This window comes from Odocoileus virginianus, chromosome 3 (assembly GCF_023699985.2).
Source record: "Odocoileus virginianus isolate 20LAN1187 ecotype Illinois chromosome 3, Ovbor_1.2, whole genome shotgun sequence".
Lineage (NCBI taxonomy): Eukaryota > Metazoa > Chordata > Mammalia > Artiodactyla > Cervidae > Odocoileus > Odocoileus virginianus.
This window is the reverse complement of record NC_069676.1, coordinates 14059708-14073585: the sequence shown is the minus strand read 5'-3', so window position 1 is coordinate 14073585 and position 13878 is coordinate 14059708. Positions and strand designations below refer to the sequence as shown.

The following is a 13878-nucleotide window of genomic DNA, read 5'->3' as shown; positions in this document are numbered from 1 at the left end:
GCTCCGCCTTCCTCTGCACGCGCCGTATTTCTGCGAAGAGCTCCGCTATTCGATTCCAAACGCATCTGGGAAGATATTCGCGCGGGAGGGGGCGGCATTGTCGGTGGAGGAAAGTGGAGCGGGTTGGCGGGGAGGGGGCTGCTTTGCTTCAAGAACGCTAGCTCCTGCGGTCGCGGCTTCTCAAGGAGCGCAGACCCGAAAGGGCGTCTGGACAGTTGACCACCTAGCTGTCAAAAGTCACTCAGTCCCCCTATCCCACCGTTAAATCAACTGGATTCCAAGGGAGGAGTTTACCGAGAAGGTGCTGCCCGCGCCCGGGGGCTTCGGAGACTCTAATCTCCGCTGTCAGAGTCTGGGGAGAACGCGAGGGAGAAAGTCCTAGGATGGACTTTAAGGAGTTTATAAAATTCACACTTTCAGGGAGGGCCACGGGGCCCTGTGGTTAATGTGTCCGCCGGTCTATGACGCCACTGTTCCCTTTGGAAATTTCTGGAAAGCAGTAATTTTTGGAATAATAAATCGAGTTTTTTTTTTTTTTTTTTTTAATTTTTTTTTTTTTTTTTAAACTACAGGCTTTGGGAAGGAGGGCAATGTAGCAAAATGCTATTAACATATGATGTGATATGGAAAAATTTAATAGTGGGTTTTTTTTAAGTTTTGTTTTTACCATATAACGTCTTGAGAAAAACCAAATTGATTTGAGCTTAAAAAGACAAAGAAACCAAAAGTGGCTGTGTTTTTATGTCATTTACCTCTCGGTTTTTGTCCCACTATTTCAGCTTTTAACCTTACTTGGATATAAATCGGTAACTTTTAATTTTGATGTAGTTTACAAGTTGACAGAAAAGTCTCAAGAATTGTACCAAATTCACTAGTTTTACTTCTTTGATTTTATTATCTGTCTCGTGGATTTATGTATACACATTATATATATATATATATATACATATATATATATGTATATGTAAAGAGAAAAAGATTTCCCCTCCCTGAATCATCCAAGAGTCAGAGGCAGGCAGGTGCAGTGTTCCTTTGCCTTTAATTCCTTGGGGATTATATTCTAAGAACAAGAAAACGCTCTTACACAACCGTGGTACAATGTTTAAAATCAGGACATTAACACTGATGCAATATTTGAATCCACAATCTATTAAATAAATTTCATCCGTTGTCCCAGTGTTGCCTGTCCTCAATAATATTACTTCCTGTTCCTAGTCCAGATTCCAATCTTGGAAAACACTTGGTAGTCAGTTACTTTGATTGTTGATTTTGTACTAAGGCAAAAAAAAAAAAAAAATCCTAAGAGAAAACTTTGTAAAGCTCTCTGAGATGTCTGTCAGCGATTCTGACAGTCACTAGCAGAATATTTGGGAGTAGAATGATATAATGGATCAAAACCCTTTCTTAATCATGTAGCAGAGGTATTTTTTTTAATGTACATTTATTTTTAAATTTTTATTGAAGTATCGTTAATTTACAGTGTTGTGTTAGTTTCAAGTGTCCAGCAAAGTGATTCAATTATTTGAATTGAATCTATTTGAATTGAATTGAATCTATCTAATTGAATACTATTTAAAAAATGTATTTTTAAATAGTTAGCAATTTCAGAAGGTTGTACCCATACATAGGAAAAATGAAAAATCAACTTGTGCTTATATGTGAGTATGCCGCTACCCACCCTCTGCTTCATCCACATTTCCTTTTCCACAAGAAGTCATGGGGCACATTTCCTGTGTCCCTTCCAGGGGGACATATGTCCCATTCATCTGTTTCTTTCCCCCTCATTTGAAAATGTAATTTACATGCAGCAGAATTCATGTGTTTCAGTGTGATGTTCTGTGGGATCCTTGTTCCCTGACGAGGGATCAAACCCGTGCCCCCTGCATTGGAAGTCTTGGAGTCTTAACCACTAGACCTTCAGGGAAGTCTCATTTTGACTGGGTATTGGGCTTCCCCAGTGGCTCAGATGGTAAAGAGTCTGCCTGCACTGCAGGAGACCTGAATTCAATCCCTGGGTCAGGAAGATCCCCTAGAGAAGGGAATGGCAACCCACTCTAGTATTCTGTGGACAGAGAAGCCTGGTGGTCCAGGGAGTGGCAGAGAGTCGGACACAACTGAGCGACTAACACTCTTTTCTTTATGGTCATGTAACCACCACTACAGTCAAAATATGGGATGGTCTGGTCACTCCCCCACTCCAGATTTCTCTCTGTTGCTTGCAGTCAGCCTTCCCCAGTTCCAGGCCCTGGTTACCACTAATGTGTTCATTGCCCCTATAGCTTTGCTTTTTCCAGGATGTCACATAAAGGGAATCATAGAATGTGTACCTTTGGAGACTAGCTTTTTACACTCAAAATGATGCAGTTGAAATTCATCTCCGTGTCGTGGGAATCAGCAGTTAAATTTTAAACAATATATTTTTCTGGAGGAAAGTTGCTTCACAATGCTGTGTTAGTGTCTGCTCTACAACAAAGTGAATCAGCTATATGAATGCGTGTGTGCGTGTGTGTGTGTGTGTGTGTGTGTGTCAGTCATGTGCTTTGAGACTCCGTGGACTGTAGCCTGCCAGGCTCCTCCGTCCATGGAATTCTCCAGGCTAGAGTACTGAAGTGGGTTTCCTATTCTAGGGAGCTTCCTGACCCAGGGATTGAAACTGCGTTTCTTACATCTGAATTGACAGGTGAGTTCTTTACCACCTGGGAAGTGCCACCTGGGAAGCCCCATGTATACATATATTCCCCCTTCTTTTTGGATTTCCTTCCCGTTGAGGTCACCACAGAGCGCTGAGTAGAGTTCCCTGTAGTATACAGTAGGTGCTCATTAGTTATCTATTTTATACTTAATTGTGTTTACATGTCAATCCCAAAGAAAAAAAACAAATGTCAGATATTAACGCATATATGTGGAATCTAGAAAAATGGTACAGATGAACATATTTGCAAAGCAGAAAGAGAAAACAAATGTATGGACACCAGAGGAAAAGTGGTGGCGATGGTGGGAGATCGGGACTTGATTCTTCTTTGACTGCTCTCTAGAGTTCATTGTATGGAGATACAATGTTTATCCGTTCCCCAATTGTGAGGGATATTTAGTTTGGTTTCTAGCTTTTGGTGATGACTAATGTAGCCACCGTAAACATTCCCATGCGGGTCTTTGTGTGAACCTAAATGTTCTGCTCTGTTCTTCACTTCACCTGGGTAAACCCCTAGGTTCTGTGGTAAGGATCAGAAGTATATGTTTCATTTTATAAGAAATGACCAAACTGTTTCCCAAACTAGCTGTCCATTTCAGAGTCCCACAGTGTATGTCTCTTTCCTTTTTCCACTAACAAGCTATATTCTTTAGATGCTTTTGTCCCCTTAATGCTATCTTGGAAGTGATTCCAACATTAAAATACATCCAGCTGACTCCATTTTCACAGCTGTGTACTATTCCATCTCTTTGATCCCCGTTAATTTGTCTACACAGTCTCCTGTCTTGGACCTTTATGTTGCTTACAGGCTTTTGCTGTTGTAAAGCCCAATGGCTGATGTCCTATGGGGCGCAGAATATCCTTGTCTGGGTGTCTAGGTGCACATATGCTGTCTTGTTTACAGGATAATTACTAGCAGTAGATATACTGAGGTCAAATTGCACCTGCCTCCTTTGCTTCATACCACCCCTTTCTCTCTCTTTCTCCCTTTTTCTTTTTTTGGCTTCTCTGGGTCTTGGTTGTGGAATGGGGGCTTTTCTCCCATTGTGGGCTGTAGTTGTGGCATGAGGGCTTTGAGCACACAGTTGTGGCACATGGGCTTAGTTGACCCCATAGCATGTGGGATCTTAGTTCCCCAGCCAGGGTTTGAACCGGCATCCCCCGCATTGGAAGGCAGATTCTTAACCACTGGACCACCAGGGAAGTCCCCCATATCACCTGTCAACCCAGCTGAGATTTCTGTAGATTTCTCTCTGGAGAAAGAGGCATTTGGTCAGGAGCCTTCCACTTTACTTCAGGAAGTTCAACCAGAGGAGGCCCTCTTGCGGTTTGTTTAGAATTCACTTTTCAACCTTCTCAGTGGGGTGGAGTGAAAAAGCCACTTGAGGTGAAAGTTTCAGGAAGGTAGTGGCTGTTTCTGCTCTAGTGAAGTCAGAGGCCAGGAGCTTTTGGAAACTTTAGGGGGAATTGGGAGGATATTGGGGCCAGCAGCCCGAGGCAGCTAGGGTGGGAGGGTGGGGGACGGGAGATGGGTGAACAAGGAACCTGTGTGTTTGGAAGGGGAAGTTCTGGGTGGATTTTCCATTACACACGAGTCATGAACCTGTCCTGGGAAGGTCCACAGTTCCTGGGCTTCTTGGCATTTTCTTGAAAAGACTGCCATCCTCTCTGGAAGGAGCAGCCTGGAGGGGAGGGCTTGACATTTTGAGCCAGGGCTGCTGTGTGTTGGGGACTTATTTGGTGTCTATGAACAGGGGCCGGGCAAGGGGCACAGGGAACTGACAGTCAGACCCCTCCTCCATTCCCATCTTGCCAAATGCCTGGTTTTCATAATTCAACCTGGGTCAGGGGGTGGGGGTGGGGGGAATCACCAGTGGCATTTCTGTTAAATAAGATAAAGTACTTGGAAACAGAATGGAAGACACCCAGAGCTGGCTTATTGTTATCAGAATATAGTCTTCAAAAGTTAAAAAACACAACTCATGCAAAAAAACAAATCCCCCAACCAACCAGTCAAACAAACAAAAACGAACACCAGGCAGCACTTTTAACCCTTTAGCAAGGGCACTAGCTGGAATGGTAAAGCCAAAGCATTTGTCATCACTAAACCAGGATCACAAAGGTAGATATGAGGACGTTAATGTCCTAGGGGCAATAAACCTGTCATCATTGCAGATTATTTCTTCTCTGGGATAAGAATGATTTACAATATATCCATCTCTAAGGTAACATCTGGCTTTCTGGAGTTGAGGCCCTAACAGAAATAGTAAATCAATCACAGGTAAGTTTCACGGGGGAAGGGGTTGGCAAATGATCCAGCCCATTGCCTGCTTGTGTAAATAGTTTTATTGGACACAATGTGTTTATACCCATAGGTCTCCTCTGAGGCTGTCTTCACACAGAGTGCACTTGTTGTGGCACCGAACATACGGCCCAAACATTTGCTTTGTGACCTTCTGTGGGAAAATCTTGCCAGCTCTTTTGCTGGAGAAGGAAATTGTTCTCAGGTGGACCTCTTAGGCAGGGCTCCAGAAGAAGACTGAATGGCTCTGTGGGCAGCCTCTGGCCTTGCATATGAGCTTCGGGTCATTTTTTCTTAGCATTGTCTAGGCAGGAAGGTTTATGTGTCTGGGAAGTTTTTAGTAGGTCTTTGCCGACAGCTCTTTTGAACTGAAGTGCTGACCCTCAGAGGCAGTCCCAGCCCAGGAAACAGACTCCTTCCCGCTCACACGTCCAGAGGGTGGAGTCTTCATGGATCCTAGATAATTGTCTGCCTTCTGTATTGCTTCCTGCCACTGAGTTCCTTCAGTTCCTGTGGACAGATTATTAATAATGATAAGAATAATATTGCCCACAATAACTGCTATCAAATCTACGCTTGCCTATCAAATAATCCAGTGCCTTGCCCACATCCCTTCTTTTAGGTGTGAGAAAGAGTTAAGAGGTTGTTATCATCCCCATTTGACAGACAAGAAAACTGAGGCTGTCATGGGTTCTTTACAAAAACCTTTGTAGCATGCCTGTGGTGGAGAACTGTATGCGGGTCACTCCTGACTGGGTGGACCCTGTGGATGCCTATTTCATTGTTTAAACCTAGGAGTATCGTGTTCAGAGCCAAAAGATCGAAGTTATGGGTTTCGCCCTGCTGGGGCTCAGCTAAGTAAAAAATCTCCTCTGTGAGATGGAGATAATGTTACTTCCCTGCTCTCCCTGCTGGAGTCTTTATTATAATTAAGTAAGACTCTAATACTCCAATACTTTGGCCACCTGATGCAAAGAGCCAACTCATTGGAAAAGACCCTGATGCTGGGAAAGACTTGACAGCAGAAGGGGGTGACAGAGGATGAAATGGTTGGATGGCATCATCAACTCAATAGACACGAGTGTGAGCAAACTCAGGGAGATAGTGAAGGACAGGGAAGCCTGACATGCTGTAGTCCATGGGGTCCCTAAGAGTTGGACACAACTGAGCAATTGAACAATAACAAAGAATCTAATGGGGGGTATGTAAACCCTAAAGAGCCTTCACAGACATTGGTGGGTTAACTCCATCCTGCTCCTGTTACAGTTTCTTAGTTCTTTCTGGATCCACACAAAAATCAGATGATGCACCTGGGCACAGATGCTCCAAATTTTCCATGTAATTAAAAAAATAATAATATTTATTTATTTATTCTTGGCTGTGCTGGGTCCCCACTGCTTCACGAGCTTTCTCCAGTTGCAGTGAGTGGGGGCTACTCTCTAGCTCCAGTGCACAAGCTTCTCATTGCCGTGGCTTCTCGTTGCAGAGCACGGGCTCTGGGGTGCATAGGCTTTAGTAGCGGTGGTGCACTGTCTTGGTTGCCTCGAGGCATGTAGAACCTTCCCCAATCAGAGATCAACCCTGTGTCACCTGCACTGACAGGCAGATTCTTAACTACCAGGGAAGTCCCTTCACATCTCTTATTCAATGGCTTCCCCCCCCATCTTTGGATTGTGACAATCTTGGGAAGAATTAAAATTCCAGAAAAATTTGCCTAAGAACCCCTTGCAAAGCTTGCATTTTCCCCCTTCTTGACCTATAGGATTGATTTTCATTGTATAACTTTCAGCAGCTACAGTTATTCAAGCTCATCTTATGGTGTATAGACATTTTCCTCCTTTTTCAGTTGTAGTCAAGCACCCATTTGGTGAAGGGCATGGCAACCCACTCCCACTCCTAGAGAATCCCAAGGACCGAAGAGCCCGGTGGACTACAGTCCATAGGATCACAAAGAGTTGTACACGACTGAAGTGACTTAGCACACACGCACGCAAGCACCTATTGGTGATGCTGACAGTGGGAATTCTGCCTCTGTTAAAAAGGAGATTCTGACACCTGCTATAACATGGATCAACTTTGAGGACGTGTTGTGGTTTAGCCACTAAGTCGTGTCTGATTCTTTGCAACCCCATGGGCTGAAGCCCCACCAGGCTCCTTTGTCCATGGGATTTCCCAGGCAGGAATACTGGAGTGGGTTGCCATTTCTTTCTCCAGGGGTTCTTCTCAAGCCAGAGATCGAAACTGCATCTCCTGCATAGGCAGGTGGATTCTTTACCACTGAGCCACCAGGGAAGCCCTAATGACATGATGCTCAGTGAAATATGCCAGACACAAAAGGACACACACTGTCTGATTCTGCTCATTGGAGGTCCTGAGAGGAGTCAGATCTGTAGAGACAGGAAGTAGATGGTGAGGGTCAGGGGCTGGGGGAGGGGAAGGGGGGATCAGTGTTTCTTGGAGACAGAGTTTCAGTTTGGAAAGGCAAGAACGTTCTGGGGATAGTTGTACAACAATGTGAATGTACTTAATGCTACTGAGCTGTGTGCTTACAATTGGTTAAGATGGTCAGTTTTACACATATTTTGCCACAATTAAAAAAAATTTGTTCCTCGTTGCACTAACCACACTCAGCAGCCACAGGGAAGTGGCTACCGTGTTGGACAGCGCTGATCGAGATGATTTCCGTCAACGCAGAAAGTTCCACTCGACACCGATCCTTACGTGGAAATGTAGCTTCAGAGGCCTTTTAAGTTCCCTGGGTCTGGTCGGTGGTGTCCACGTGGGCCGTAATGTTCACCGCAGCTCTCAAGGGGCCTGGGGATTTGGGGGTAAAGAACATGTCCCAGCTTCCAAACCATGTTTTGAGCTATGCAGGAAGTGAGCAAAGAAGGCATCCTTGGGAAACAGGCTCTGCTTGTGGCCTCAGAGGAACCATCCATCCAGGGACAAATTTGCTGGCAGCCTGGGAAGGGAAGGCTGGTCATGGAGGTCCAGGCCAGATACTGAGGGACCAAAATCAGGAGCAATCATGAAGTCATGAGTAGTGAGATGTCAGGAGAAAGAGTGTGTTACAAGCTGCTGGAGAACACCAGAGTGGAGTCCAGCCTTCAGTGGACAAGTTCAGTTGCATCAAATAAGAAACTCCAGGATAGGAATGCAAGCACAGTCTCTGCCCCGTTCATCACCTCCTGCAGGTCACAGCAGAAATATCACCTCCACTTACCTTCGGCACAGTGCTTGCTGTGTATGCAGTTATAATTTTTTTTTAATTTAAAAATTGTTATTATTATTTTTGGGCTATGCTAAATCTTCAATGTGGAGTGCAGGCTTTCTCTAGTTGCAGTGCACAGGCTTAGTTGCCTTACCACGTGTGGGATCTTAATTCCCCAACCAGGGGTTGAACCTGCATCCCTTGCATAGGAGGGTGGATTCTTAAACACTGGACCACAGGAAAGTCCCTGCAGTTATACTTTTAGATGATGAATATGCCTTCTCCATTAGATTCGTGATCCTAAAGGCAAACTCTGTGGCCAATGTGTTCCCACAGGGATTGTAAATATCTGGATGAGTGTAAGCAAATGTGCATTGAAGCAGAAATGAACCTTTGGGACATTTGCTTAACCTCCTCTCACCTCAGTTTCCTCATTGTAAAATGGAGAAAATGTAGATCAGGATACATCTGTACCAGAATGGCAGCTACGTGCAGGAGCAGACTTGCTCGAGGCAATTGTGTAATTTTCAGGAAATGTGCAGACTGCTTCTTAAACAAGCTGGTAATTCTGTTTGTTTGTTTCTGGTCTTTTTTTTTTTTTTTTAACTTTATTGGAGTACAGTTGCTTTAGAGTGTCATGTTAGTTTCTAATGTACAGCAAGGTAAATCAGCTATACATATACATATATCCCCTCTTTCATGGATTTCCTTCCCCATTAAGGTCACCGCGGAGTCCTGAGTAGGGTTCCTTGCACTGCACAGTAGGTTCTCATTCGTTATCTATTTTATATACAATATCAACCGTGTGGAAGTGAAAGTGTTAGTCACTCAGTCGTGTCTGACTCTTTGAGACCCCATGGACTGTAGCCCGCCAGGCTCCTCTGTCCATGGAATTCTCCAGGCAAGAATGCTGGAATGGGTTGCCATTTCCTTCTCTAGGTTATCTTCCCAACCCAGTGATTGAACTCGGGTCTCCCACATTGCAGGCAGATTCTTTACCATCTGAACCACCAGGGAAGCTCTGGTGTATATATGTCAATACCAATCTCCCAGCAAGCTGGTATTAAAATTTAAATGACATCAACTTATAATTAAATTATGTTAAAAAGCAAAGAAAATAAATACTTCGTACTTACCACTTCCTAATCACCTCAGTCCCTTTTTCTATGATTATGTTTTTGAGGTTGTTTGCTGCTACTGTTTCTATGTGATTGGATGTATTATTTAATGCTATGCTACAGTAGATCTCTCGCTGGCTTCACATGCAGTCACTTTAGGTGGGGTAGCTTAAAAGGACCCTGGTGAGAATATTTACACCATGGAAATTGGCCAGTGCTGTAAAGCAAGAGGTTCTCTGCCCCACTCAACGAAGAAGTTGTTGAACATTTAAGAGCACATCACTGGTTTGGGGGCTGAAATGTAATAGTTATGCCTGGGAGTTGGGACATCAGAAACTAGCATTTTTTGAAACACATATTTATTTATTTTGAGCTGTGCTGGGTCTTTGTTGTCGTGTGGGCTTTTTCTCTAGTTGTGACAAGCGGGGGCTCCTCTCTAGTTGCTCTGCATCGGCTTCTCGTTGTGGCGGCTTCTCTTGTTGCAGAGCGTGAGCTCTAGGGCGCACGGGATTCAGAAGTTGTGGCAAACGGGCTCAGTAGTTGCAGCTCCCGGCCTCTAGAGCACTGGCTCAGCGGTTGTGGAGCGCAGACTTGGTTGATCCTTGGCACGTGGGGTCTTCCTGGGCCAGGGATGGAACCCGAGTCCCCTGCGTTGGCAGGCGGATTCTTTACCGCTGAGCCACCAGGGAAGTCCAGAAATTTGTATTTTTAACCAGCAGGCAACATGTGCTGTAGAAGTGAGCCGTGGCTGACATGATTTTGTTTGCTTGCACTTCCCCCTCTCGAGTTGCTGTCGCGGCGTTGGGTAAAGCCGTTGACCCGCTGTTTTCTTTCTCTCTCCAGTTTGTCCGACCATCTGTAAGTCGCATGGCTGCACCGCTGAGGGTCTCTGCTGCCACAGCGAGTGCTTGGGCAACTGCTCAGAGCCGGACGACCCCACCAAGTGCGTGGCCTGTCGCAACTTCTACCTGGACGGCAGGTGCGTGGAGACCTGCCCTCCCCCTTACTACCACTTCCAAGACTGGCGCTGCGTGAACTTCAGCTTCTGCCAGGACCTGCACAACAAATGCAAGAACTCTCGGAGGCAAGGCTGCCACCAGTATGTCATTCACAATAACAAGTGCATCCCCGAGTGCCCCTCTGGCTACACGATGAATTCCAGCAAGTGAGTCCTGAGTGTGGGTTCCGAAGGGGTGGAGGGCAGGTTGTCAAGAGGGAAAGGAGCATGGCTGGTAGCACCACCTGTTAAAATCGTGTGAGAAGCTAGAGTTTATTGGCTATGAGCGAGGAAGCTGCTGCTGATGAGTGACACAGTTGGGTCTCTCAGATGCCATTCTGGCCTCCTGGTTCTGGGCACTGGCCTTTGGAGAGGAAGTCAATGACCTTTCTCTCGCAAAGGGCCAGATAGTAAATATTTTTGGCATCTTGCATACCAAAAATTGAAAGCTTTCTGTGCTTATCATTGGAAACAGAAGTCCTTAGTTTCATATACAGTCCTTTATATGTCCTGATTGTTCCCACTGATGGAACTGTCCATCACAACCCAGGTCAGAGCTCAGATTTTTTAAATGTTTTCTCCAGACTGGATCTGGATCGTGTCCTGAGGTTAGCCTGGAGTGCAAGGAAGAAGGACTCAATTTTAGATTATTCTCAAGGCTTTGTTGTCTTTTGACGGACAATACCATCAAACCATTTCCTACTATTTGGGTGAGAAAAAGCAGGGTTTTCTCTCCCCAGGGGTGAGTCAGATTTCCTCCCCACACCTCAGACTTTTTGTTCACTCTGTTAGCTTCTCAGATGAGCTATTTTGGGGGCTTGGGGCTGGAACAGAGTTTAAAAAAAATCTGTTTCCTGGTTTTTGTGTTGAGGGTCGGAGGAAAAAAATGCCACAAAACAACACAAAAACAAATCAGAGATAGACGCACGTCGAGGGGCCTTGAGCTGACCTGCTTACGTAAAACATCTTCCCTCTTCAGACTTGGAAATGAGCCAAGTGAGAGTGTTCTGGTGGGAAATTTTATTTCCCTGGGTGGGGAGGGTGGGAAGGAAAACAACCTTTATTCTGGATCCTAGGAGCTGCTCTCTGAGTGTTTGTGAAACCTGCAAGTACAATACGTTTTGTTTCACTGTTTTTGATAAAACCTATCAAGTGGCTTTGTGGACCAAAAATAGGCTCCTATAAATCACCTTAGCATTCCAGACAGAGCTATTTTTTTTCTTTTTGGGGGCCAGTTTATCAGTAAGATTGGGAAAATGACCATATTCCTCTTGATTTATTTATTTTTTTCATGTTTGAAATAAAGCAAGGATATCATTATCTTCCACTAAAAGACACTGGCTTTAAATAGAAGAAGGGTTTTTTTTCTGATCATAACAAAGTTATGAGAAATAGAGCACCTTCCTCTGATGTTTTCCTGATGGCAGTGGCCCCAGTATTGAAGCCCCAGGATGTTAACATCTTGTCCATGATGCTTGGGACCTCTACTGAATGAAAGAGGGGAAAGAGAGGGATGCTAATGATGACCCATTCTGGCAGTAGTTGAGGGCTGCCCAGGTGTTGCTAGTGGTAAAGAACCCGCCTGCCGATCCTGGAAACATAAGAGACTTGGGTTCGATCCCTGGGTTGGGAAAATCCCCTGGAGGAAGGCATGGCAACCCAGGCCAGTATTCTTGCCTGGAGAGTTCCATGGACAGAGGAGCCTGGCGGGCTACAGTCCATGGAGTCGCAAAGAGTTGGACACGACTGAAGCAACCTAGCACGCAACATGGCAGTATGTTACTTTGTCAGTTAAAAAAAGTTTTTTTTCCTTCTGAAGCTTTTATTTTGTGGAAGACTTCAGTGCTGTCATGTTTTCTTATGTGGTTTGATATCAAATGGGGCCAGATATGTTTTCTTTCTTTCTTGTGGCTTTATCTGGGAAGTCGTTCTTGATGTTTTTATAGCAGAGGACTGTGAACCCATGTGGGTTCATTATATTCCATCCATGGTCACTCCGAGATACATGGTAGGGTACACTTTAGTGAGATAAGGAGTATTAGATATTTGGGGTGCATATTAAGGGTGTGATGGGCATGGGGCATCCCTGTCCTTCCCCCCACCCCACCCCCTGCCCACCTTCTAGAATTCTCTGCCTCTTGATCTTTGCATGGCTGGTTTCTCCTGGTCACCCAGGGCATCACAGCTTAAAATTCACTTCCTTTGAGACTTCTTTCCTGTGTGACCACCCTGCCCGAATTAACCATTTGGCTACTCTTTGGCACATCTCTCCATTTTAACACTTTTCATGCTCCTTACCACTAACTGATATTTTCATCATCCTTTTGTTAATTTTCGCCAATGAGACCATATGCTTCAGAAATGTATCAGCTAGCTCTTGCTGTGTAACAAACCTCCCCAGTACTTTGTAACTTGTAACAGCACTCGTTTATGGTTTCTATTGATTTTGTGGATTGACCAGAGGTTTATCTGGCTCGGCATGGGTCGGCTCTGATGGGATGGTACAGCCTAGCCTCTCACACCCTGCATGGGCAGCTGGGGCCTCTCTCCATGTGTATCCAGGAACAGCAGGCTTTAAACTGTGTAAGTTCTTCTTCAGCCACTGCTGTGTCGCATGTGCTAATGCCTCGTCAGCCAAAGCAATTCAGAGGGCCACGCCCAGATTCCATGGATGAGGAGGCAGACTTCACTTCTTGGCTGGAAAAGGACGTGTGGACTTCCCACAGGGGAAGTCGGTTGTTTGTTCACTTGTGTGTGCCTGCGGTTTACAACCGGCATTGGCAAAGGGCCAGATAGTAAATATTTTCCGCTCTGAGGGCCATATGGTTACGGCTACTCTAGCCTTATAGAGTGATAATGGTCATAGATGGTACTCAAACCCATGGGTGTGTTCTGATACAGTGCTAGTTAGAACAACAGGTGGCCAGCTGGAGTTGACCCATGGGCCATAGTTTGCTTATCCCTGGCCCAGAGGATCATCTGTCACATGATAAGTGCTCAGTGAATATTTGTAGAACCAACAAAGGAACCCAAACATTTGCTCATTATTCTGTTTCCACCCCAGCTGCTCTGACACCAGCTGGGTGTACTACAATAGATGTCAACATCAACCACCTGGAGTTGGCATCGGACCCACAAGTTAAAGGCTTGGTCCTCCACCGAACTGGCTTTACTTCACATGCCAGCCACAGTTTGGGGGTCCCCAGGGCAGCCACGTGGGCACTAGTGGTAAAGAACCCACCTGCCAATGCAGGAGACGTAAGAAACGCCGGTTTGATCCTTGGATTGGGAAGATCCCCTGGAGGAGGGCATGGCAACTCACTTCAGTATTCTTGCCTGGAGAATCCCATGGACAGAGGAGCATGGTGGGCTACAGTCCATGGGATTGCAAAGAGTCAGACACGACTGAAGCGACTTAGCACACACACATGCAAGAGCACCCACATGGCTGGTTGGTTGGCTATAAATTTTGAGGCTCCCACAAACCCACTGGGTTCAATAACTTGCTGGGGCAACTCACAGAACTAAAAGAAAAAGGCTGTTGGTCCAAGCCTATGG

The 13878-nt window shown here is 45.4% G+C and overlaps 1 protein-coding gene across 4 annotated transcripts in view; it reads left to right on the top strand.

Annotated features, from left to right (window-relative positions):
* INSR (insulin receptor) overlaps positions 1–13878 on the top strand; it is a 141250-nt gene that overhangs the window by 75459 nt on the left and 51913 nt on the right. For all 4 annotated transcript variants that reach the window (XM_070464727.1, XM_070464725.1, XM_070464721.1 and 1 more), the window contains exon 3: positions 10167–10488. In XM_070464727.1, the coding sequence (XP_070320828.1) occupies positions 10167–10488 (322 nt within the window). The remainder of the gene's footprint in view (positions 1–10166; positions 10489–13878) is intronic.